Source organism: Belonocnema kinseyi, chromosome 1, assembly GCF_010883055.1.
Source record: "Belonocnema kinseyi isolate 2016_QV_RU_SX_M_011 chromosome 1, B_treatae_v1, whole genome shotgun sequence".
NCBI classification, from domain to species: Eukaryota; Metazoa; Arthropoda; class Insecta; order Hymenoptera; family Cynipidae; genus Belonocnema; species Belonocnema kinseyi.
The window spans coordinates 58,715,030-58,742,186 of NC_046657.1; the positions used below are offsets into that span (position 1 = coordinate 58,715,030).

Genomic DNA, 27,157 nt, shown 5'->3' on the forward strand with positions numbered 1-27,157 from the left:
TTTGATATAAAAACCAACGAAATTTTGGCAAATGAACCAACTTTTTCTAAAAAAAAAGGTAATAACAATGCTATTTTAAATAAATAAAAAATAGATAAAATTTGTACTATTTCGAGTCAGCCGCTTTCGTTTTGTGCTCTATTTTTTTCCAGATTTTGGGTCTTTCCTCTCCGTTCTCTGGTCAATTGTAGGGATTTTTGTAATTCCTCGGCATACCTTTGGCCAAAAAGTTGAGTGTTCTCGATCCAAAATCTATCGCCAATAAGGTCGTCGAATATAGTGATGATTTCATTTTTCGTTTTTCCATGTTCGGCCGGAACGGCTTTTCTCATGAGAATCGTTCCCTTTCGAAAGATTGGCAACTCGTTGTTGTAATTAATTCCAAAGTCGTGGAAGAGCATTTCGTTTTTGTCGGACGAGACCGTTCCTTTCAGTCTCTCATTCGCCTGCGAAATTTCAATAAAACAGAGACTGTTTTTCAATAAAATTCAATTCTAACGCAGTTTATCAATTTAAAACAAACGATTACGATCATCCCAATTTTTTATTGAAACTTGAACATTTTTGTGAAAAAATAATCCTTTTTGGTTTGCAAATTCAGCAATTTTGTCAGAAAATTAACTTTTTGCTGAAAATTCAGCAATTTTGTACAGAAAAATATAACTTTTGTTAAAAATTCAGCAATTTTGGGCAAAAAAACAAATTTCTATTTGAAAATTCATTATTTGTTATTGAAAATTGAACAATTTTAATAAAGTCATCCATTTTGGTTGAAAGTTGAAATGTTTCGGTAAAAATTGGTCTTTTTTGGTTAGAAATTCAGCAATTTTGGGCAAAAAAGCTAAATTCTATTTGACAATTCATTATTTGTTATTGAAAATTGAACAATTTTAATAAAGTCATCCATTTTGGTTGAAAGTTGAAATGTTTCGGTAAAAATTGGTCTTTTTTGGTTAGAAATTCAGCAATTTTGGAAAGAAAATTAATGCTTTGTTTGAAATTCAGCAATTTTGGACAGAAATGTAATTTTTAGTTGAAAATTCATTATTTGTTACTGAAAATTGAACAATTTTAATTCAGCAATTTTTGCAGAAAAATTAATTTTGGTTGAAAACTCGTATTTTAATATTAAAAATTTTGGTAAAAAAGTCATCCATTTTGGTTAATTCTTTCAATGTTTTGGTGAAAATTTGTCTTTTTGCGTTAGGAATTCAGCAATTTTGGGCAAAAAACTAATTTTTAGTTGAAAATTCATTATTTGTTATTAAAAATTGAACAATTTTAATAAAGTCATCCATTTTGGTTAAAAATTTAAGTGTTTTGGTGAAAATGTGTCTTTTTTTGTTAGAAATTCAGCAGATTTGGACAAAAAAATTAACTTTTTGTTGAAAATTCAGCAATTTTTGACAGAAAACTAATTTTTAGTTGAAATTCATTATTTGTTATTGAAAATTGAATAATTTTAATAAAGTCATCCATTTTGGTTAAAAGTTTAAATGTATTGGTGAAAATTTATCTTTTTGGGTTAGAAATACAGCAATTTTCGCAGAAAAATAAATTTTTGTTAAACATTCAAGTTTTGATAATTAATATTTTTAAACTTGTTGAAAAGTTGATGTTTTTGGTTAAAAATTTAACTATTTTGTTGAAAATTTGTCTTTTTTGGTGGGAAATTCAGCACATTTAGCAAAAAATTTAGGTTTTTTATTAAAAATTTAGCAATTTTCTCCGAAAATTAATTTTTTGTTAAAAATTTACTATTTTGACAGAAAATTAACTTTTTGTTGAAAATTCAGCAAATTGAGAAAGAAAATTAATGCTTTGTTTGAAATTCAGCCATTTTAAACAGAAAACTAATTTTTAGTTGAAAATTCATTATTTGTTATTGAAAAATAAACAATTTTATTAAATTCATGCATTTTGTTTGAAATTTTAAATGTTTTGGTGAAAATTTGTCTTTTTGGGTTAGAAGTTCAGCAATTTTGGAGCGAGAAATTAACTTTTTGTTGAAAATGCAGCAATTTTTGACAGAAAAATAATTTTTTGTTCAAAACTCATATTTTGATATTAAAAATTAGAAACTTGGGCGAAAAAGTCATCTACTTTGGTTAAATCTTTAACTATTTTGTTGAAATTTTGTCTTTTTGTGTGGAAAATTCAGCAATTTTGGCAGAAAAATAATTTTTTGACTAAAATTTATATTTTGACATTGAAAATTAAAAAAAAATTTTCTTAAAGTCATCCTTTTTGGTTGAATCTTTAAATGTTTTAGTAAAAATTGGTCTTTTTTTGTTAGAAATTCAGCAGATTTGAAAAGAAAAATTAACTTTTTGTTGAAAATTCAGCAATTTTGGACAGAAAACTAATTTTTAGTTGAAAATTCAGTATTTGTTATTGAAAATTGAACAATTTTAATAAAGTCATCCATTTAGTTGAAAGTTGAAATGTTTTCATGAAAATTTGGCTTTTTGGGTTAGAAATTCAGCAATTTTCGCAGAAAAATAAATTTTTGTTGAACATTTACATCTTTATAATAAATATTTTAAAACTTGTTGAAAAGTTGTTGTTTTTGGTTAAAAATTTAACTATTTTGTTGAAAATTTGTCTTTTTGAGTGGGAAAGTCAGCACATTTAGAAAAAAATTAACTTTTTTTTATTAAAAATTTAGCAATTTTGTCCGAAAATTAATTGTTTGTTAAAAATTTATCAATTTTGGCAGAAAATTAACTTTTTGTGAAAATTCAGCAATTTGAGAAAGAAAATTAATGCTTTGCTTGAAATTCAGCAATTTTGGACAAAAAACTAATTTCTATTTGAAAATTCATTATTTGTTATTGAAAATTAAACAATTTTAATAAAGTCATGCATTTTGGTTGAAATTTTAAATGTTTTGGTGAAAATTTGTCTTTTTGGGTTAGAAATTCAGCAATTTTCTCAGAAAAATAAATTTTTGTTGAACATTTACATCTTTATAATAAATATTTTAAAACTTGTTGAAAAGTTGTTGTTTGTGGTTAAAAATTTAACTATTTTGTTGAAAATTTGTCTTTTTGGGTGGGAAATTCAGCACATTTAATAAAAAATTAACTTTTTTAATTAAAAATTTAGCAATTTTGTCCGAAAATTAATTTTTTGTTAAAAAATTATCTATTTTGTCCGAAAATTAACTTTTTGTTGAAAATTCAGCAAATTGAGAAAGAAAATTAATGCTTTGTTTGAAATTCAGTATTTGTTATTGAAAATGGAACAATTTTAATAAAGTCATGCATTTTGGTTGAAATTTTAAATGTTTTGGTGAAAATTTGTCTTATTGCGTTAGAAATTTAGTAATTTTCGAGCGAAAAATAACTTTTCGTTAAAAATTCAGCAATTTTGGACAATAAAATAATTTTTTGTTGAAAACTCATATTTTAATATTAAAAATTAAAAACTTTGGTGAAAAAGTCATCCATTTTGGTTAAATCTTTGAATATTTTGTTGAAATTTGGTCTTTTTGTGTAGAAAATTGAGTAATTTTGGCAGAAAAATAATTTTTTGTTGAAAATTCATATTTTGACATTGAAAATTAAAAAAATTTTCATAAAAAGTCATCCATTTTGGTTGAATCTTTGAATGTTTTGGTGAAAAATTGTATTTTTTGGTTAGAAATTTATCAGATTTGGACAGAAAAATTAACTTTTTGTTGAAAATTAAGCAATTTTGGGAAGAAAACAAATTTTTAGTTGAAAATTCATTATTTGTTATTGAAAATTAAACAATTTTGATAAAGTCATCCATTTTGGTTGAAAGTTTGAATGTTTTTGTGAAAATTTATCTTTTTAGGTTAGAAATTCCGTAATTTTCTCAGAAAAAAATTTTTTGTTGAACATTCAAATTTTGATAATAAATATTTTAAAACTTGTAGAAAAGTTGTTTTTATTTAAAAATTTAACTATTTTGTTGAAAATTTGTCTTCTTGGGTTGGAAATTCAGCACGTTTGGTAAAAAATTAACTTTTTTTTATTAAAAATTTAGCAATTTTGTCCGAAAATTAATTTTTTTGTTAAAAAGTTATCTATTTTGCAGAAAATTAACTTTTTGTTGAAAATTCAAATTTTTATAATAAAAACTAAACAAAATTTGATAAAAAGTTATCCATTTTAGTTTAAAATTTCTTTCTTTTTTTTTTTGAAAATTTGTCTTTTTGGGTTGAAAATTCAGCAACTTTGGGCCGACAATTAATTTTTTGTTAAAAATTCATATTTTGATAATAAAAAATTTAAAACTTTTCCTCAAAAATCACCTATTTTGTTTGAAAATTTAAATTTTTTGGTTAAAATTGGTCTTTTGGGGTACAATTCAGCACATTTGGTACAAAATTAACGTTTTTATAAAAATTTAGCAATTTTGTCAGAAAATTAATTTTTTGTTAAAAATGTATCTATTTTCACAGAAAGTTAACTTTTTGTTAAAAATTTATATTTTGATATAAGAAATACAAAAATCTAAGTGTTGGTTAGAAATTTTAATGTTTCGGTGAGAATTCGTCATTTTTGGTTGAAAATTCTGCAATTTTTGCCAGACATATAAATTTTTGTTGAAAATTAAAATTTTGATGATAAAAATATAAAAACTTTTGCGGAAAAGTCATCCATTTTGGTTGGAAATTTCAGTGTTTTGTTAAAAAAAATTGTCTTTTTGGGTTGAAAATTCAGCCTTTTTGTAAAAAAAAAAAAATTTCTTCGAAATTTAGCTATTACGGCAGAAAATTAACTTCCTGTTGAAAATTCACTAGTTGCTATTAAAAATTGAACAATTTTATTAAAATCATCCATTTTGTTTGGAATTTTAAATGTTGTTAAAATTTCGTGCATTTTGGTCTCAAATTTAACTGTATTTTTGAAGACTTATTTTTTCTGTTGAAAATTCACGAATTTGAACAGAAAATGAACTTTTTGTTAAAAATTCATATTTTAAAATCAAAATTAAAATTTTTTGTTAAAAGTCATGCATTTTGGCTTAAAATGCAACTTTTTTTTTGAAAATTTATCTTTTTGGGTTGAAAATTCATAATTTTTTTTTCAGAAAATTAAGATTTTTTGTTGAAAATTCATATTTTGAATTTTCTTGAGAAGGAATTCTTTTTGGTTAAAAATTGAACTGTTTGTTTGAAAATTCGTCTTTTTGGTTGAAAATTCAACTATTTCGCTAGAAAATTAATTTTTTTGTTAAAACTTGCATAATTTTTTAGTTATAAACCGTAAAAATTCACGATTTAAATTGAAATTTCTACAATGTTTAAGAATTATGATTGAAAATTGTTTAACTTTAAAGATGTTTACATAAATATGTTTAGATTTTGATGATTTAGAAGATCAAAAGTTAATTTTTTAATTTCAAATCTTTCAAATCAGAATTTAATCTTCTGCATTCTTAAGAGCTAAAATTGGACATTTTTTATTTATGCAAATACAGAATAAAAAATTATTTTCAATTGAAGATTTCATTATTTGATGCTTATATCAGAAAATGATGCAATTTTAAAATTCTTTTTTTTTAAATTAAATTAAATTTGTAAAATTAAAGATTATTTAAACTAAAGAATTTTTTCAAGTTAACTTTCTGTCAAAATAGATACATTTTTAACAAAAAATTAATTTTCTGACAAGATTGCTAATATTTTATAAAAACGTTAATTTTGTACTAAATGTGCTAAATTGTACCCCAAAAGACCAATTTTAACCAAAAAATTTAAATTTTCAAACAAAATGGATGATTTTTTAAGAAAAGTTTTAAAATTTTTATTATCAAAATATGAATTTTTAACAAAAAATTAATTGTCGGCCCAAAGTTGCTGAATTTTCAACCCAAAAAGACAGATTTTCAAAAAAAAAAAAAGAAATTTTAAACTAAAATGGATAACTTTTTATCAAATTTTGTTTAATTTTTATTATAAAAATTTGAATTTTCAACAAAATAGTTAAATTTTTAACCAAAAACAACAACTTTTCAACAAGTTTTAAAATATTTATTATAAAGATGTATATGTTCGACAAAAATTTATTTTTCTGCGAAAATTGCTGAATTTCTAACCCAAAAAGCCAAATTTTCACGAAAACATTTCAACTTTCAACTAAATGGATGTCTTTATTAAAATTGTTTAATTTTTAATAACAAATAATGAATTTTCAACAAAAAGTTAATTTTTCTGTCCAAATCTGCTAAATTTCTAACCAAAAAAGACAATTTTTCACCAAAACATTCAAAGATTCAACCAAAATGGATGACTTTTTATGAAAATTTTTTTAATTTTCAATGTCAAAATATGAATTTTTAACAAAAAATTATTTTTCTGCCAAAATTACTCAATTTTCAACACAAAAAGACCAAATTTCAACAAAATATTCAAAGATTTAACCAAATCAGAAAATGAATGCAATTTTAAAAGTCTTTTTTTTTTAAATGAAATTAAATTTGTAAAATTAAAGATTATTTAAACTAAAGAATTTTTTCTTTAATTGAAAAAATTGCGAGTAAAAGGAGAATTTTATAATGCCAAAAGAAGTTTAAAAATAATATATAAAATTAAATATAAAATTAAATACCTCGTTCGTAGTCATGTTTTTCTTTTGTACCAGATTCCAGAAACAAGTATTATGAAGATTATTAATATGGACATCTGCCTGCCTCCAGGATAAATAATCTCTTAAATTATTATCCATCGGATACAAAACTAATCTGGCGTCGAATGCTGGCGGATATCGAAGTTTTTTTTCCTTAAAAAACTTAGACCAGTAGAAGACGTACGACGAGGCAAATAGAGAATTCACGTTTGATGTGATCTTAAAAACTTAATGAAAAAAAAATACTTAACAATTATAAAATACCGCAAATATTATTTATTACTATAAAAAATTACTTTGTTACCAAAAAATATTCATTTAACAACCAAGAATGAAATAGTTCAATTTTCAGTTCAAAAAATTAATCTTCAACCAAAACAAAAAAAATTTGGAAGAAAATAGTCAACTTTTCAATGAAAGAGATTAATTTTTAAATAAAATGACGAATTTTCAACAAAAGACAGGAATTTTCCACGACAAAAATCAAGTTATTAACCAATAATGAAATGGTTAAATTTTCATTTAAGAAAATTATTCTTGAAGCAAACCAAAAAAATGTTCAACCAAAGATATTAATTTTCAACTAAAAATAGAAAATTTTCGAAAAAAAATATGAATTTTCAAACCAAAATATTAATTTTCTATGAAAAAATACAGAATTTTGGTTTTAAAATTTTAAATTAATTTTTAAACTTTATCTTTGAACGGAAAAAATAATTTTTTAGAAAATAGTTAAATTTTCAACCAAAGAAATTAATTTTCACCTAAAATGAATTTTTAACAACAAAAAAATCATTTTAAGCAGAAGTTGAATATTTACATTTTTAGGTAAAAAATTCATTCTTAACAAAAAAGAAGCATTTTTGACTAAAAAAGATTTTTTTTCAATAAACAAAGAAATAGAAAAATTTGCAGTTAAAATCTTATGACCAATCGAAAAAAGAAATTTTCAACTATATAATTAAAGTTTTAACAAAAGAAATTATTTTTCAACTAAAATTGAGCTTTAAAAAGAAAATTAATTTTTAACAAGACCGTTTAAACAAGTATAGCTGAATTTGCAACAAATAAAGATGAATTATTAACAAAATATATGTATTTATAAATAAAAAAAAAATCAATTCTCAACCAAAAATATAAAAGTTCAATTCAGAGTTTAAACAATTAATTGCCAACAAATATTACAATGAATTTTTAATCAATACGATGAATTTGCAATCAAATATTCGAATTTTTAATAAATAAAAATTAACTCTTAACAAAATACGTGCATTTTCAACAAACAAAAAAAATGATTTTGAAAACAAAAATATTTATTTTTTATGAAAAATACGAACTTTTAATAACTTGCATGAATTTTTTTCTCAAAAATAAGTTAATTTTCAACTAAAAAAGATTATTTTTAAACAAAAAGTCGAATGCTTGAATTTTCGGTGAAAACCATAATTTAAAAAAAACAACGAATTTTTGACAAAGCAGTTCAATTTTTAATAAAAAATATGAGTTTTAAAACAAAAATATTCAACGAAATAGTTAAAGTTTCAAACAAGAAAATTAATTTTCTGTCGAAATAGACGATTTTTTCAACCGATATAATATTTTTGAAAATTTTTTTTGATCAATAAATAATTTTCAAACAAAGATATAAATTTTCAAAGATGAAACTCAATTTTCTGTTACAAAAACGTATTTTAAACGAAATATTTACATTTTGAACGGGAAAAAATGAATTATTAACTAAATACAAGCATTTTCAACTAAAACAATATATAAAGCAGAAAATGGAATATTTATGTTTTCACTTTATACAATTAATTTTTAACCAATACGATGAATGTTTTGAAACAAAAATTCTCTATGAAAAAATAAGAATTTGTAATAAAATACATTAATTTTAAACAAAAATAAGTGACTTTTGAGCTAAAAAGTTTCAATATTAACCAAAAAGGGAATGGAAAATTGAAAAGAATGGAGAATTTTCAACAAAATAGTTTAAAGTTTCAAACGAGAAACTTAATTTTCTGCCAAAACAGACGAATTTTTAACCAAATATAATCATTTTTAACAAACAAAATTCAACCAACAATGAAATATTTAAATTTACCTTTAAAAAGGCTTTGATAAAAAAATAATAATTTTCTACAAAATAATCTAATTTTTAACTATAGAGATCAATTTTCAAACAAAAAATTTAATTTTATGCTACAAAAAACAATTTTGAACGAAATATTTCCATTTTCAAAAGAAAACAATAACTTCTTTCAAAAAATACATGCATTTTTAACTAAAACAAAATATTTTAAGGAGAAATATATTTAACTTTTTAGTTTATACAATTAATTTTCAGTCAAAAAGTCCATTAATTTTTAACTAATCCGATGAATTTTTGACAAAGTAGTTGAATTTTCAACCAAAAAGATGAATTTTTAAACCAGAAAGTTAATTATTAGCCAAAACATTATTTTTTAATAAAATACATGAATTTTCAACCCATAAAAAATTCATATTGAACTAGAAGGAGAATAATAAATTTTTTAGTCAAAACAGTTAATTTTCAAACAAATATCAATTTTTAATTCATAATTTGTAATCAAATAATTGAATTTTTAACCTAAAATGTGAATTTAAAAAAAAAGATTAAATTTTAACAAAAAATAATTTTGCAACAAATAGAATATTTAAATTTTTAGATTAAGCAATTAATTTTCACCAAAAAAGAAAACGAATTTTTGACCAAAACTATAATTTTTTGTCCCAGTAGTTGAATCTTAAAAAAAAATTTTAAACAAAAATATTCATTTTCTATGAAAAAAAAAGAAATTTAATAATATGTATGAATTTTTAAACAAATAAGTTTATTTTTAGCTGAAAAAGATTAAATTTAAACAAAAAATGGAATTGTTAAATTTTCAGTTAAGAATTTAATTTTCAACAAAAAAGACGACAGAAAAACGAATTTTCAAAAAGACGATTAATTTTCGGTAAAAAACAGACGAAATTTTAAAAAAATAGAATAATTTTTGTACAACAAAAAATTTTCAACCAACAACAGGATATTTAAATTTATCTTTAACCAACAAAAAATTTTTTTTTAGAAAATAGTTAAATTTGTAAAGAGAGAATAATTTTCAGCTAAAAATATACATTTTTAAACAAAAAATTATTTTCTATGAAAAAACGAAATTTTAATAAGAGATTAATTTTCAGCTAAAATGATCAATCTTTAACCAAAAAATTCATTTTTACGCAGAAATAAAATATTAAAATTTTTAAATTATACAGTTAATTTTCAACCTAAAAAAAGTAACAGTTTAACTAAAAAAAAATGTAACCAAAAATAGAATGGTTACATATTCGGTTAAAAAATTAATTTTCAACAAAAACTAAAAAACAATTTTCAACTAAATATGTAGTTACATTTTTAACCAAGAAGAAAACGAAAAGTAATTTAACATTGAAAACAAATCTTTGCTAAAAAAATAATTATTTTCTAGAAAATAATCCAATTTTTAACCAAAAGATAAATTTTAAAATGAAAAAATTAAATTTTCAACTAAAACAAAATATTTTAAGCAAAAATAGAATATTTATATTTTTAGTTTATACAATTAATTTTCATTCAAAAAGTCCATTAATTTTTAACCAATATGACGAATTTTTGAAAAAGTAATTTAATTTTCTACAAAGTAGTTAAATTAAAATTTTTTTTGTTTTTGGTAATTACCTGCCAAAAACGATTTTTTAATAACAAAAAATGAATTTTCAACTAAAGAAGATCAATTTTCAACAAAAAAATAAAATAAATCAATTTTAAGTTGAACAATTTAATTTCTATCAAATAAAGTAGTAATTTTTAATCAAATAGTTGAATTTTCAACCAAACAAGTGAGTGTATTTTACCAAAAAATATTAAATTTTAACAAAAAATATTTAATTTCACCAAAAAAAGTTCAATCAACAATGGAATATTTCAATTTACATTGAAAAAAATTCATCTTTGAAAAAAAAAATTTTCTACAAAATAGTCAATTTTTCAAACAAAAAAATGAATTTTCAAACTAGCAAATTAATTATCTAAAAAAAACGATTTTTTAACAAAATGAATTAATTTTTAACTAAAAAAGATCAATTCTCAACCTAAAATATAAAAGTTAAATTCAGAGTTAAAACAATTAATTTTGAATTACAATGAATTTTTAATAAATGAATATTAACTCTTTAAAAAATACATGAATTTTCAAACAAAAATATTTGTTTTCTATGAAAAAATACGAAATTTTTATAACATACTTACTTGAATTTTTTAAACAAAATATAAGTTAATTTTCAACTAAGAAAAGATTAAATTTTAACAAAAAATGGAATCGTTGAATTTTCAGTTGAAAAATTAATTTTGAATAAAAAAAAAATGAATTTTTAACCATGAATATTAATTTTTTTTTAGAGCGGACGAATTTTTAAAAAATTAAATTAAAAAAAAACAACAAATTTTTCAACCAACAATAGATTATTTTGATTAATTTTTGACAAAAAACAATCATTTTCTACAACATAGTACAATTTTCAACAAAAGAGATTAATTTTTTGCAAAAACGAACGATTTTTTAACAGAATATAATAATTTTTGACAACAAAATAGACAATTTCAAGCAAGAATGGAATAGTTAAATTTATCTTTGACAAAAAAAAAATAGTTTTCTGAAAAATAGTTCAATTTTCAACCAAAGATGAATTTTTAGCTAAAATGATGAATCTTCAACCAAAAAAATGCATTTTTGAGCAGAAATAAAAATATTCGGTCAAAAAAATTAATTTTCAACAAAATTTGCAGTAAAATTCTGAACCAAGAAGACAACGATTTTTTAAGCAATGCGACACATTTTTTAACAATTATTTTAGTTTTCTACTGAGTAGTGGAATTTAAAAAAAAGATGAATTTTTAGACAACAATATTAATTTGTTATAAAAAGAAAAAACAAACTTTCAATAAAATATATGAATTTTCAACAAAAATAAGTTCATTTTTAACTAAAAAAGACTCAATTTAACCAGAAATGTAATGGTTCGATTTTCAGTTAAAAAATTAAATTTTTTAACCAAGAAAAAAACGAATTTTCAACCAAATAGTTAAATTTTCAACAAAGAAGATGAATTTTTTGTCAAATCGGATGAATTTTTAACAAAACATAATAATTTCTTACAAAAAAAAGTCAATCAATAATGGAATAGTTATATTTATCCTTGACCAAAAAAATAACAATTTTCTATAAAATAGTTAAATTTTCCAACAAGATGAATAATTTTCAGTTAAAATGATTAATCTTTAACCAACAAAAATAAATTTTCAAGCAAAAATAGAATATTTAAATTACATTAAACAATTAATAATATCATATGAATTTTTAACCAAATAAATTTATTTTTCACTAAAAAAGATCAAATTTGAACAAAAAATGGAACCAACATTGGAATAGTTAAATGTATCTTCGAAGAAAAAAACTAATTTAGAAAATAGTTAAACTTTTAACCAGATGTTAATTTTTCGCTAAAATGATGAATCATTAACAAGGACAAAAATTCATTTTTAGGCAGAAATAGAATATTTAAATTTTTAGAATGAACAATTAATTTTTAGCCAAAAAAACAAAAAATAAAAATTAACCCAAACGAGAAATTTTTGACAAAGTTGTGAAATTTTCTATTAAGTAGTTAAATTTAAAAAAAATTAATTTTTTGTAAAATATTTTATTATATATAGATGTATTTTCAAAAATTAATTTTTAACCAAGAAAAAAAACGAAATTACAACAAAATAGTTAAATTTCGAGATTAATTTTCTGTCAAAGTGGACGAATTTCTAACAAAATATAATAATTTTTGACAACAAAATAGAACATTTTAATCAACAATAAAATATTTAAATTTTTTCCGCGACCAAAAAACAATAATTTTTTAGGAAATAGTTAAATTTTCAACCAAGAAGGTTAATTTTCAACAAAAATCAATTTTTATGCAGAACTAGAATATTTAAATTTTGTGATTGAACATTTAATTTTCAACTAAAAAGGCAACAAATTTTGAATCAATTTCATAACTTTCTATGAAAAAAGAAGTTTTAATAATATAATGAATTTTTAAATAAATTAAATATTTTTTAATTTAAAAGTATATAATTTAGGAAAACAATGGAATGATTGAATTTTGAGTTAAAAAATTAATTTTCAACCGATTTACGGCGTTTAATTTTCTGCAAAAACCGACGAATGTTTAACAAAATATCATAATATTTTACAATAAACAAAATTTCTCACCCAACAATGGATTAGATAAATTTTTTCTGGACCAAAAAATAAAAAATTTCTACAAAATAGTTATTTTTTCAACCATAGATTAATTTTCAGTGAAAACGATTAATCTTTAACCAAAAAAATTCATTTTTGAGCAGAAATAGAATATTTAAATTTTTAGATTAAACAATTCATTTTCAAATAAGAAGACAAGATGAATTTTCAAACAAAAATTTTCATTTCTTATTTAAAAAACGAACTTTTAATAACATGTATGAATTTTCAACCAAAAAAAGTTAATTTTTAACTAAAAATGATCAAATTTAAACAAACAATGGAATGGTTAAATTTGCAACTAAAAATTTAATTTTTATTCAAAAAAGAGAAAAACGAAGTTTAAAGAAATAGTTGAATTTTTAACGAGAGATTAATTTTTTGGTAAGCAGACGATTTTTTAACAAAATAAAATAATTTTTTTCAAAAAATATCAATTTTCATGAAACAATTGAATAATTAAATTTATATTTAACAAATTAATCTTGGACCGAAAAAATAATAATTTTCTGAAAATTAATTAGATTTTTAACTGAAAAAGATTAAATTTTACCCAAAAATGGAATGCTTGAATTTTCAGTTAAAAAATTCATTTAAAAAACAAACAGAATTTTTGACCAATACTATTAACTTTTTGGCCCAATAGTTGAATCTTAAGAAAAAAAGATGAATTTTTAAACAAAAATATTCATTTTCTATGAAAAAAATGAACTTTTAATAAAATGTATGAGTTTTTAAAAAAATAAAATAATTTTTTACAAAAAAATCAATTTTCATGAAACAATTGAATAATTAAATTTAGATTTAACAAAAAATAATTGTTAGAAAATAGTTAAATATTTACCCAGAGATTAATTTTCAGCTGAAATTATGAATCTTTAAATAAAAAAAATCCATTTTTACGCAGAAATTAAATATTTAAATTTTTAGATTAAAGAATTAATTTTCAGTTAAAAAAAGTGTTAAAAAAATTGAACCAAAAATTAAACGGTTACATATTCGGTTAGAAAAATTACTTTTAATAAAATAGTCAAATTTTCAACCAAGACAATTAATTTTCGGCAAAAACGGAAAAATTTTCAACAAAATATCACAATTTTTTATAACAACAAATTGTTGACCAACAATAGAACGGTTAGATTTATCTTTGACAAAAAAAAGTTTAGAAAATAGTTGAATTTTCAACCAGAGGTTAATTTTTAGCTAAAATTATGAATATTTAATCGCTAAAATTATGAATATTTAATCACAAAATTTATTTTCAAGTAAAAAAATCAATTTTTACTTCGAAAATTTTTTTTTTAAAGAGTTAAATTTTACAATCGGAAGGTTATTTTTCTGGCAAAGCAGACGATTTTTTAACAAAATAAAATAATTTTTCACAGAAAAAAAAAACAATTTTCATGAAACAGTTGAATAATTAAATTTAAATTTAAAAAAGTAATCTTGGACCGAAAAAATAATAATTTTCTGCAAATTAATTTGATTTTCAACAAAAAAAGATTAAATTTTAACTAAAAATGGAATGCATCAATTTTTAGTTAAAGAAATTAATGTTTAACAAACAAAAAAGTGAATTTTCAACCATGAAGATTAATTTTCTGTCAAAGCGGATACAAGTCAAAGTTATAAGTCAAATTTATCTTTGACTAAAAAATAAATAAATTTCTAAAAAACAGTTCAATTTTCAACCAACGAGATTGCTTTTTCAGCTAAAATGATAAATCTTTAACAAAAAAAAAAAAAAAATATTTTTACGCCGAAATAAAATATTCTAATTTTTAGATGAAACAACAATATTTATTTTCTATAAAATGAAAAAACGAATTTTTAATAAAATACATACATTTTCAACAACAAAAAAAGTTCGTTTTCAACTGAAAAAGATTAAATTTAACCAAAAATGAAACCGTTCAATTTTCAGTTGAAAAATTAATTTTTAATCAAAAAACAGGAAAACTAATTTTTAAAAAGAAGATTAATTTTCTGCAAAAACGGACGAATTTTTAACAAAATATAATAATTTTTTACAAAAAAAATGGAATAGTTAAATTTATCTTTGACCACAAAAACAATAATTTGTTAGAAAATAGTTAAATTTTTAATCAGAGATTAATTGTTAGCTAAAATTATGAATTTTTAACAACAAAAAATCAATTTTTAAGCAAAATAGAATATTTACATTTTTAGATTAAACAATTAATTTTCAGCCAAAAAAACTACAAATGTTTAACCAATACGATACATTTTTGACAAAGTTGTTCAATTTCCTCAGAAAAAAAACGAACTTTTAATCAAATACATGATTTTAAAAAAAATAAGTTCATTTTCAACTAAAAAAGATTAGATTTAAACAAAAAATAGACTGGTGGAATTTTCAGTAAAATAATTAATTTTCAATCAAGAAGATTAATTTTCTGCAAAAAAAGAGGAGTTTTCAACAAAACAATTAAATTTGAAGAATAAATTTTAATTAAAATGATGAAAAAAAAATCAACAAAAAAATTAATTTTCAACAAAATAATTTTTACATAGTTATTTTAAGTCAGGATAAGCATCAGCCAAAAATATATTGAAATAATTACAAAAAAATTACCTCTTCGTTTAAACTGCTCTGCATTTCTCCTAAAAACGAAAGAATACTCGTCGCTTTGGCCAAAAGCAAAAACGATTTCCTTAAAATTTTCCATGACACTGCGAGCGGCCCGATTCATTAATTCCAGAGCAGTCAAGTCATTCGGTTTGAGAAATTCGTGTTCGTCCGAGAATTTCGAAAAACCTCTTCCATCAATTCGAACAACAACGTAACAGTTCGGTAAACAATGTTCATCCCGTTCAAAACTTTTCACATATTCGAATTTACTTTTCGCCATTTTCGGCGTCGAATTAAAGCTTCTTTTCAACAACAGGTGTAACTGAGGTCCAATAATTTTCAGCAAATTACTCGACATTCGTCAATTTGCAGTTTTTTTATTTTATTTTCCCGTTTTCGGAACACTAACTTTTGGCCAATTGATCACTAACAGGTCAAATGTGAGGTTATGTTTCGTGCGAGTCGCGACTTGCTACAGCGTGTTTCGCTAGTGAGGTTATGTTTATGTTTAGAAACTCATTTTTCGATTTTCGCTCTTGGAATTTTGATTAATTACAATAATATCTTTCGAGTTTAATTAAACTGGTGAGTTTTTACATAAGTAATTTCCGACTACATTGCCAAAAAGTTATTCACTAACAGTTAATCAGCAAACAATGAAAAAATAGATTAATTTTTTACGTTTAGGATTTTTTAAATAAAGAGAGGACCTACAAATTTTAGTAGACGAACAAAATTTAGTCCAATTTAAAAATTTTTTTAAAATGGTTAGATATAAAAAAGTTTCAAGTGTTAAATTGATTTTTATTTTATAAGAAAAATGTCCAGTTTTCTAACCTAATTTAAAAGATGTAAAGAACTAAAAACGTTGAATTTTCGATGAAGTAGATTAATTTTTAACCAAACAATTGAATTTTCAACCGAAAATATTATTTTTTTATTCAAAAAATCGACTGTCAACAATACACTTACATTTTTTAACAAATAATTCAATTTTTCAACTAAAAAAAGTACAATTTTTAACCATCTAATAGAATTTTCAAACAAAATAGATCCACTCTTAATAACAAATATTAATTTTCTATGGAATAAGAAAAAATTTTCAACAAGTTACATGACTTTTCAACTAAAAATGATCAATTTTCAAATGAAAAAATGAATCTTGAACAAAAAAAGTTATTTTTTATCAAAGCCGTTCAAATTAATTAAAAAAAAATATACATGAATTTTTCGCCAAAAAGGTCAGTTTTAAATAAATAAAATAGTAGTAATATTTTCTAATAAAAAAATATTCTAAAATCATAGAATAATTTTTAACGAAAAATGGAATTCCATTTTCAGTTAAAAAAAATAATTTTCCACCGAAAAGATAAGCTTTAAACTCAAAATATTAATTTTTTCATTAAAAGTCAAACTTTCAATCGAATAAGTGAATTTTCAACTAAAAAAAAAAGATTAATTTTTAACCAAAAAGAGATTGGTTAAATTTTCAATTACAAAAATTAATTTAAACTAAAACAAAAAACGAATTTTCAAAAAAATAGTTAAATTTTCATTATAAAAAGTTGAATTCTCAACTAAAATAATGAATGATGAGAAAAAATTATTTCAACTTCAACCAATAAGTAGAATTTTCCATAAAAAGTAATACATTTTCAAACAAAAAAGATAAATTTTTAACCAAAAATATTAATTTTCTATGAAAAGAAAACAAACTTTTAACAAAAACACATAAATTTTCAAACAAGTAAGTGAAATTTGAACAAAACAAATTAATTTTTAATAAAAAATGGATAATTTTAATTGTTAGTTTAAAAAAATTTAATCAAAAAAGGAATATTTAAATTTTTAGTTGAAACAATTATTTTCAACTTAAAAAGTCGAATTTGAAAAAAGAAATGTCTAAAAAAAAACGTGATTTTTCATTAAAAAAGATGAAATTTCAACAAAATACATTAATTTTTTGCAAAAAAAAATGATTTTTCCATAAAAAATGGAAAATTTAAGTTTAAAGTTAAAAATATTATATTTCAATTTAAAAAATCGAATTTTCAATGAAATAGTTACATTTTTAACGAAAGAGATGAATTTTCGACAATTTGAAACTCTATAAATTCCTGACTTTTGAACTAAAAATATTGAATTTTCCACAAATTAGATTAGTTTTTTTGGTTAAATTTTCATTGAAAAAATTGAATTTCAAAAAAAAAATCCAACGAATTTTCAACAAATTAGTTTAATTTTCAGCACAAAAAGTTGAATTCTTAACTAAAATAATAATTCATGAACAAAATGGATTTTTAACCAAGTATTTAAACTTCAACTCATTAGTAGAATTTTAAACCGAAAAGAATAAATTTTGAAACAAAAAAGATAAATTTTTAACCAAAAATATTAATTTTCTATAAAAAACGATCTTTCAACAAAACACATCAATTTTTTAACGAAAAAGTGAAGTTTGAACTAAAAAAAATTACACTTTTACCAAAAATGGATACTTTAAATTTTTTTATAAAAAAAATTAATTTAAAAAAGTCGGATGTAAAAAGAAACTTCCAAACAAAAAAGTTAATTTTCTTTAAAAAAAAAAGATGAATTTGAAAAAAAGGAATTTGAAAAAAGAAGATTATTTTCTGTTAAAAAAGACGAACTTTCAATAAAATACTTTAATTTGTTATAAAAAAATGAATTTTCCATCTAAAAATGTAAATTAAAAGTAAAAATATTGAATTTTCCACAAAGTAGATTAATTTTTAACCAAACAATTAAATTTTCAACTGAAAATATTAAATTTTCTGTTTAAAAAATCAACTCTCAACAAAACAATTAAATTTTTAAAGAAAGAAGTGAATTTTCAACTAAAAAAGATTTATTTTTAACAAAAAATTGATGGTTTAAATTTTCAGTGAAAAAAAAAATACTTTTCAACAAAAAAATAAAACGGATTTTCAACAAAATTGTTGAATTCTCAACTGAAATTATGAGCCTGGAAATGAATGTTTAACGTTTAATGTTTTTAAATGTTTTTTAAAAAGTTTTTTAACGTTTAATGTTTTCTTAACGTTAAATGTTTATGAGTAGAATTTTAAATAAAAAAGAATACATTTTTAACCAAGAAATAATCCATTTTTAACCAAAAATATTAATTTTGTAAATCAAGAAAACAATAATAGTAATATTTTCAGTTAAAAAATTTATCTACAAAAATGAATTTAAAAAAAATGAATTTTCCATTTAACAAGTAGGACAATTTTGAAGGAAAAATATTAATTTTCTATCAATAAAGCGAATTTTTGACTGAAAAAAATTCATTTTTAACGAAAAATGGAAAGAAATTATCTATAAAAAATACGAATTCTTAAATAAATAATTAAATTTTCTGTTACAAAAATTAATTTTTAACCAGAAAGATAAATTTTTACTCCAAAATATTATTTTTGTATAAAACAGATAAAATTTCAAAACAACAAGATAACTTGTTGTTAAAAAGACGAAATTTCGACCAAATACGTGATTTTTGTTGAAAATGATTTTTTTTAACTAAAAAATTAATTCCATTTTATTTGAAAATTCATCGCCTTTGTTAAATTTTTTAAATTTTAAGTGAAAATGTAATAATTTGAACAAAATGCAAAACTAGAATTTTAAATAAAAAAATTTGCGATTTTTATACATTTTCGTCGTCTGGTTAAAATTGTCTTTTTTAAATATTTTTTCTTTAAAATTCTTTCTTTTTTGTTAAAAATGTAATTGCATATTTGATAGAAAAATTTATTATTTGGTTCAAAATTCTTCTTTTTTGGTTGAAAACTCAGCAATTATTATATATTCATCTTTCATGTTTGGAAATTTAATTTTTTTTTCAAGGTCAATTTTGTTTTTAAATTAATTTTTTCGACTGAAAATTCTACCATTTTATTTTTGGTTAGAATTTAATCTTTTTTTAGTTGAAAATTCATCTACATAGTAAAAAAGTAACTATTTGTTTAAAATGTTTTTTTTTTAATGAAAATTTTATTGTATTTTTGGTTGAAAAATTCATATTTTTAGTAGAAAATTCATGTAATTTGTTAAGAATTAAACTTTTTTGGTTTGAAAACTGACCTATTTTGTTACAAATTTAATTTTTGTAACTGAACATTTTAATATTTTCATTTACGGTTGAAATTTCATCTGTTCTATTTAAAAAATTAATTTTTTTGGTGAAAAATGTCATATATTTTGTTGACATTTTTAAGCTTTTGTGGCTTAAAAATTTCTCAATTTCTTAATTTTTTTCATTTTTAACTGGAAATTGTAATATCTGCATTAGATAAAAAACTATGGAATTTTAAATAAAAAAACAACGTTTTTTTACTGCTTTGCTTGAAATTCATTTTTAGATTGAAAATGTCTTTTTTTTTAAATTGAAATATAATTTTTAAAATTTTAAATTTGACTTTTCCATTTTTCGTGGAAAATTGTTTTTTTGTTGATGTTTAAAATTCATTTCTTTAATAAAAAATTCGACTATTTGTTTCAAAATGTGTATATTTGCTTAAAAATTCGCTTTTTTGTAAAAATTAATTTTTCAAATGAAAATATAACTATTCTATTTTTAGTTGACTATTTATAGTTTTTAGTCGAAAATTCATTATTTTGGTTAAGAATTCATCTTTTTTTTTGGTTGAAAATGTAACTTTTTTCAAAAATTAGTTTTTTTGTTGAAAATAAATTTTTGTGAACTGAAAATTTAACGACTCCGTTTTTAATTAAAATTTCATCTTTCGCTGTTGTAAATTCATTTGTTTTGTTGAAAGTTCCTCTTTTTTTAGAGAAAATAAATATTTTTTGTTGAAAATTCATCTGCTTCTTTGAAAGTTAAAATATATTGTTAAAAATGCATTTTTTTCAAGAATTATAATTTTAGTCGATAATTCATCTGTTAAGTTAAAAATTTAACTATTTGTTTAAAAAATGATATATTTGCTTGAGAAATATTTTTAGGGGGGGGGGGATTATTTTATAAAATGAGAATTTAATTATTATATTTTTGGTTGAAAATGGATCTTTTTAGTAGAAAATTCGTGTAATTTTTTAAGAATTCATCTTTCTTGGTTGAAATATTTTTTTAAAAACTATTTTTTTTGTCTTGAAAATCAATTTTTGTAAACTGAAAATTTAAACATTCCAGTTTTGCTTAAAATTTAATCTTTTTTAGTTGCCAATTCACCTGTTTGGTACAAAAACCGAATGTTTTGATAAAAATTCCTCTATTTTGATAAAAAATATTTGTTGTTGTTGTAAAAGTTAATTTTTGTAATTGATAATTGAACTATTCTATTTTTGGTTGAAAACTGAACTATTTTATTAAAAATTAGTTGTTTTTTTCGTTGAAAATTAATTTTTTTACTTGAAAATTCAATTATTATTTTTTAATAGAAAATTAAAATGTCCGTTGTAAATTTATATTTTTGGTACTACTTTTTTTTTGAAGTTATATTTTCAAGTTGACGATTAAATTGTTTTGTAGAAAATTTGTCTTTGCGGCTTGAAAATTACCCGTTTGACTAAACTTTTATTTTTTATTTTAAGTGGAAATTTCAATATCTAAATTAGATCAAAAAATATAGAATTTTAAATAAAAAAGCGCTTTTTTACTGCTTTGCCTGGAATTGATTTTTTTGGTTTAAAATTCATAATTTAAGAAGAAAATTCATCTCTTTGGTTGAAAATCTAACTATTTTGTTAAAAATTAGTTTTTGTTGTTGTTACTGAAAATCAATTTTTGTAAATTGAAAATTTAACCATTCCGATTTTGGTTAGAAATTTAATTTATTTTAGTTGAGAATTCTCCTCTTTGGTAGAAAAATCGAATATTTTGTTAAAAAGAATTAAACTGTTTTATAGAAAATTCGTCTTTGTGTCTTGAAAATTTCTCAATTTGTTCAACATTTTTTGTTTCATTTTGAAGTGGAAATTTCAATATTTGAATTAAATAAAAAAATATGGAATTTTAAATAAAAAATTGCGTTTTTTAAATACATATTTGTCGTCTAATTTGAAATGGAATCTATTGTATATTTTCCGAAACAATTCATATTTTTTTGGTTAAAAATTTAGTTATTTTGTTGTAACTTTGTCTTCTTGGCTTCAAAATTTAAAAAATTAAAAAATTTTTTTTCTTTCTTCGCTGAAATATATTTTTTTTTTTGAAATATTACGGATTTAAAGCAATTCAAATTGAATCTAATATAGTACCTACATTAATTTTATATAAAATATTTTATTGCAAGTATTAATTTAAAAATTGCATCAAAAATGGTTTGGTTGAATATTTATAGTTTTTAGTCGAAAATTCATTAATTTGGTTAAGAACTCATCTTTTTTGGTTAAAAATGTAACTATTTTTTCAAAAGTAAGTTTAATTATTTTGTTTTAACTTTGTCTGCTTGGTTTAAAAATATAAAAATTTGTTTTAAATGTTTTCTTTCTTCGCTGAAATATTTTTTTTCCTGGAAATATTACGGATTTAAAGAAATTTAAATTGAGTTTAATTAGTACCTACATTAATTTTATATAAAAGATTTTATTGCAAATATTAATTTAAAAATTGTTTGGAAACAAAAAAAATTTCAGAAAATATTGTAGCTTTTTTTGAAGATGTTTCGAATTTCAGAAATCGTCTCTAAACATTTTTTGTTTCATTTTTAAGTGGAAATTTCAATATCTTAATTAGATAAAAAACTATAGACTTTTAAGTAAAAAATTGCGTTTTTTAAATAAATATTGGTCGTCTAATTTGAAATAGAATCTTTTGTATATTTTCTGATAAAAATTCATATTTTTTGGTTAAAAACTTCATTATTTTGCTCTAACTTTGTCTTCTTGGCTTAAAAATTAAAAAATTTCGTTAATTTTTTTTTCTTGCTTCGCTGAAAAATTTTTTTTCACTGGAAATATTACGGATTTAAAGCAATTCAAATTGAATCTAATACAGTACCTACATTAATTTTATATAAAAGATTTTATTGCAAATATTAATTAAAAAATTGTATCAAAAATTGTTTGGTTGAATATTTATAGTTTTTAGTCGAAATTTCATTAATTTGGTTAAGAATTCATTTTTTTTGGTTGAAAATGTAACTATTTTTTCAAAAATAAGTTTTTTTTTTGTTGAAAATAGATTTTTGTGATCTGAAATTTAACGAATCCATTTTTGGTTAAAACTTCATCTTTCTCTGTTGAAAATTCACTTATTTGGGTGAAAATTTCTGTATTTTGTTGAAAGTTCCTCTTTTTTTATAGAAAATTAATATTTTTTGTTGATTGTTCTTGATTGGTCTATTGTACATTTTTCTAATGAATTCTTATTTTTTGGTTAAAATTTTAATTATTTTGTTGTAACTTCGTCTTCTTGGTTTAAAAATTCAAAAATTTATTTTCAATTTTTTTTCATTTTTCGCTAAATTTTTTGTTGTAGTGAAAATTGAAATCTTGCTTAAGTTTAATCTATTTTCTTGAAAATGCTAGTACATATTTTATTGTAAACATTACGGATTTAAAGCAATTGAAATTGAATCTAATATAGTACCCTCATTAATTTGACATAAAATATTAAATAAAAAATGCTATCAACAATTGTTTGGAAACAATAAAATTTAAGAAAATGTTGTACTTTTTTGTGAAGATTTTTCCAATTTCAGAAATCGTCTCTAAAATATGAATCTGCACGAAAAATTCCTGAACTCGCCCACAGTAGATTTTTCAATTTTATCAAAGACACAATTCAGCAATTCTGTAAATCTGATCCATGAATTAATAAAATCTTACGATGAAGAATTAATAAGAGGAAAATTAACTAAAAATAGTCTAAAATCATACCATATGCTTCTCTGCAATGAATATCATAAAAAAAGACTCGAAAAATCTCAGAAAATCCTAAATTTATCAACAACCACTGACCTCTTTTTAAAAATAAAACAATTCTCTCACGAAGAATTATTAATAATCTACGACATTATAATCCTCAAACTGATTCTCTTCACCGCAGACATTTCCAAGGAATTAGAAAATTTTCAAATAAATTTTGTCAATTCCTTCGAAGAGAAAGAGGCGGGAAAGCAGTACATGAAAATAATCGAGTGTTTTCTAGACGCTTTTGAACTGAATCAAAAAATGGGGAAATCCCTGAATCTCTTTATCTCAAGAGATTTAGAAATTTGGTATCAAGCAAAAGATTCAGATTGGAAATCTCTCATTTCAATTCTGCCAAAATTGATTAAAATCACGGGTTTGGAATCTTTGGATTCCTTCTGGAATTTTTTACTCCGGCCTGGTCAAGATTTAAAAAATTCCTTGACCGGTTTATGCATTTTTATAGATGCATATCTAAAAACCGAGAGCCAACAAAAAAATCTCTTCCTGTTTTCGGATAAAAGATTGTGGGAAATAATCCTAAATGGATTGAGGTCCAGGATTGAGTTTGAAAGAAAAGAATCTCTTTATTTATTTAAAATAATCACTGAATTTCTCGAGAAGGAAACAGTAAAACGGGAATTAAAACCGGAAATATTCTCTTGTAGCAAAAAGGATTTTGTTCCTAATTATATTTTAATTCTTGAATCTCTAGAAGAAAAACAACAGCACATGGTAATTCCTTCTTTGCAACTTTTAAATTCTCTAATATCAGCGAATTGCGAGCACCAAAAATGTGGAAACTGTTTCGATTTTCCGTGGCTTCTCTGCATTTTTGAAAAGATTTTGCAACACGAAAATAACGCGGTAATTAAATACGGGATTTCTTTGATTTTAAAATTAAATCCTCAACTCTATGACGATCGTTTCTTGAAAATTTTGACAGAAACCTTGAATAATCGATTCCTCTACGAAAGTGAAGATCAGGTTCCAAAAATCGTTACAAAACTCGAAGATTTATTTATCCAAGCCGAGAATTTGAAAATAAATCTCTTACCGAAATTTTTGTCAGCGATCGCAGACATTTCTTGGGATCCGGTTTCCATATTTTATGTAACTTTTGCCCTTCGCTCGGCCGCAGAAAAAATAGAAACAATCTCTTTTCCTTGGAAAGAGGATCAGCTGATGAAAATTAAATGTCTCGTTGAGAAGAATTTAAAACTGCACTCTCCGGTTTTGAGAAAAGAGTCTCAAACGAATATAATTATTGCAATAACTCGTTTCGCAGATATGAATTTAAAAAGTCTTGGGAAGATTCTATCTTTTTTTCCGAACGAGACTTTCTCTGAAAAAAATTGGAAAATTATTCTCGATTCGCAGAAAATAGAAAAAGCGAATGTCGAGAAATTCGTTGAAGAATCTTGCAGAGATATTCGAGAAGGAAATTTGGATTCTGTCGAATCGTTTGCGACTATTTTAGTGATTTTGTGTGACCTGAAATTCTTGAAAAGAGAGAGCAGAATTCTGTTGGAAGTGATTGATCTGTTAAATAATATCCAGTCGATAAAGTCAAGGCCTTATATGAATTACGAATTGGCAGATCGAATTCTTGAGCTTATTTATTGGATGATTTTAAGAGCTCAAAATTCCGATTCTTCAGAAATTATTTACGAAATTATTTCTCCTTATTTTGAATCTGGATTCGACTTTCTCTTGATCAGAAAGAAAAACTTGAGTTATGAAAAAGTTCAGAAATATACTGCAATTCTAAATTTATTGGTTTCATCAGTAACCAAAACAGATGCAAATTATCGAAGAATTTTGGAAGAAGGGATCTACTCTTTAGAAAATTATAATGCTTCTGGATTACAAAGAATTTATGGGATAAATTTTCTGCGGATTTATCAAAAATCGAGAGATTTGAGTCGAGAAATCATTTCGCGTTTGATAAATGTTTCTGCGATTCCGATGTCTTTCGAGGAAGAGGAAAGCCTCTCCGGTATAAAGGGGAAAGCAACCACAGAATATTATACAATTCTTGGAAAAATTATGAATTCTCACTTGGAAAAATCGGAAGAAATTTTCGAAAATTGGATTTCATTTTCCTCCTCACTTTTCGATAAAGCAGGAACGAGTGGTGTTCCTTTTGTGATAGGAATATTGTCACAAATTCTCGAAAAGGGATTGGTTTTGGAGAAGGATCAAGAAGAAGTGAAATTGCTGGTCAGAACTTGTTGGAAATCTATTTTTGAGGGGAAAAAGAATCGTTTATTCTGGGCTGCTTTTGATAAACTTCTGAAGCTGATCTTGAATCCAAAGTGTTTCGGTTTTGAGGATAGAATTGTGGATGAGTTCATAACCGAAATTTTGAAAGAAGGAGAAGCAGTTCCAAATATAAAGATTGAGTTGTTAAAAAATTTGGAAAATTTAGATCCAAGGATATCCCTTTTTCAAAAATCAATTTTGGATTGTCTACTTCATGGACAAGTTCTTCGTCGAGATGTGAAAATAGAATTGCAAACTATTGCATTTTTAAAAAATTCTTCTCTAGATGGGAGACTTTCGTAGGTATTTTTTCGCATCAACAAAATATCATTGTCTTATTTATTAAAAATGTATTTTTTCTTTCTAGAAATCATAATCAAGATTCGGAAGTTAGAGCGCGTGCAATAATTTTAATATTTAAAGCGATCACTTCTGTTGAGAATTACTCATCATCATTTTTCCCACTTGTGATGGCGGTGCTAAGGAAATTTAAAGGGAAAAGATATTTCGGTGATTCAAATTCGCATCGAATCCAGCAGAGACTTTTTCAACTGTTGTTGATTTTGGAACCATTTTTAGATGAGGTAAATTCTTAAAAGTCGGATTTAGGTCTAGGGTCACAATAAGCAACTTTGAAATTTGCCGCCCTTTTCCAATTTTCATTACTGGTTTTTCTTAGTGGAAGAGTTGGAAAAAAAATACTGATAAAAAAATTGTTAAAACTCCTCATACTTTATTCGTCTCTGAATTTCATACAGTTATACAATTTAAGTCGATCAATCACATTTTTACTTGTTTCTGAATTTCATACACTTCTAAAACGTAAGCCGATCAATCAGAGTATCATTAGTTTCTTAAACTTATGCAGTGGTAAGAGATTCGACGATCACTCACACTTCATTCGTTTATGAATTTTATACAGTTCTAGAACATAAGCCGATCAATCACAACGTCATTCGTTTCTGACTTTCATACAGTTATGAAATTTAAGACGAATAATCACATTGTAATTTGTTTCTGAAATTCCTAATTTTCTAAATTATAAGACAATTCCTCATACATTATTCGTTTCTGAATTTCATTCAGTTATACACTTTACGTCGATCAATCATAATTTTACTTCTTTATAAATTTCATTAGGTTCTAAAACGTAAGGCGATCAACAACAGTATCATTTGCTTTCTTAAATTTATGCAGTTGTAAACGATTCGACGATCACTCACACTTCATTCGTATCTGAATTTCATACAGTTATAAAATTGAAGACGATCAATCGCATTATCATTTGTTTCTGAAATTCATTATTTTCTAAATTATAAGACAATTCCTCATACTTTATTCGTTTCTAAATTTCATAGAGTTATACAATTTAAGTCGATCAATCTCATTTTTACTTCTTTATGATTTTCATACAGTTCTAAAACTGAAGGCGATCAAATAACCTTATAATTTGTTTTTTA

At 22.3% G+C, this 27,157-nt stretch overlaps 2 protein-coding genes across 2 annotated transcripts in view; one reads left to right on the forward strand and one right to left on the reverse strand.

Annotated features, from left to right (window-relative positions):
- LOC117183028 (probable tRNA(His) guanylyltransferase) lies at positions 1–16,081 on the reverse strand. The gene is made up of 3 exons (XM_033376175.1): positions 15,540–16,081; positions 6,585–6,829; positions 1–446 (listed from the first exon to the last, which is right to left on the reverse strand). Exons 1-3 carry the CDS (start codon positions 15,892–15,894, stop codon positions 117–119), a joined length of 930 nt encoding a protein of 309 aa, XP_033232066.1. The 5' UTR covers positions 15,895–16,081; the 3' UTR covers positions 1–116.
- The window catches only part of LOC117183015, a 25,163-nt gene continuing 14,053 nt past the window's right edge, over positions 16,048–27,157 (forward strand). Inside the window, exons 1-3 of the mRNA XM_033376161.1 lie at positions 16,048–16,121; positions 23,222–25,996; positions 26,065–26,281. Coding sequence (XP_033232052.1) covers positions 23,238–25,996; positions 26,065–26,281 — 2,976 coding nt within the window. The 5' untranslated portion in view covers positions 16,048–16,121; positions 23,222–23,237. The remainder of the gene's footprint in view (positions 16,122–23,221; positions 25,997–26,064; positions 26,282–27,157) is intronic.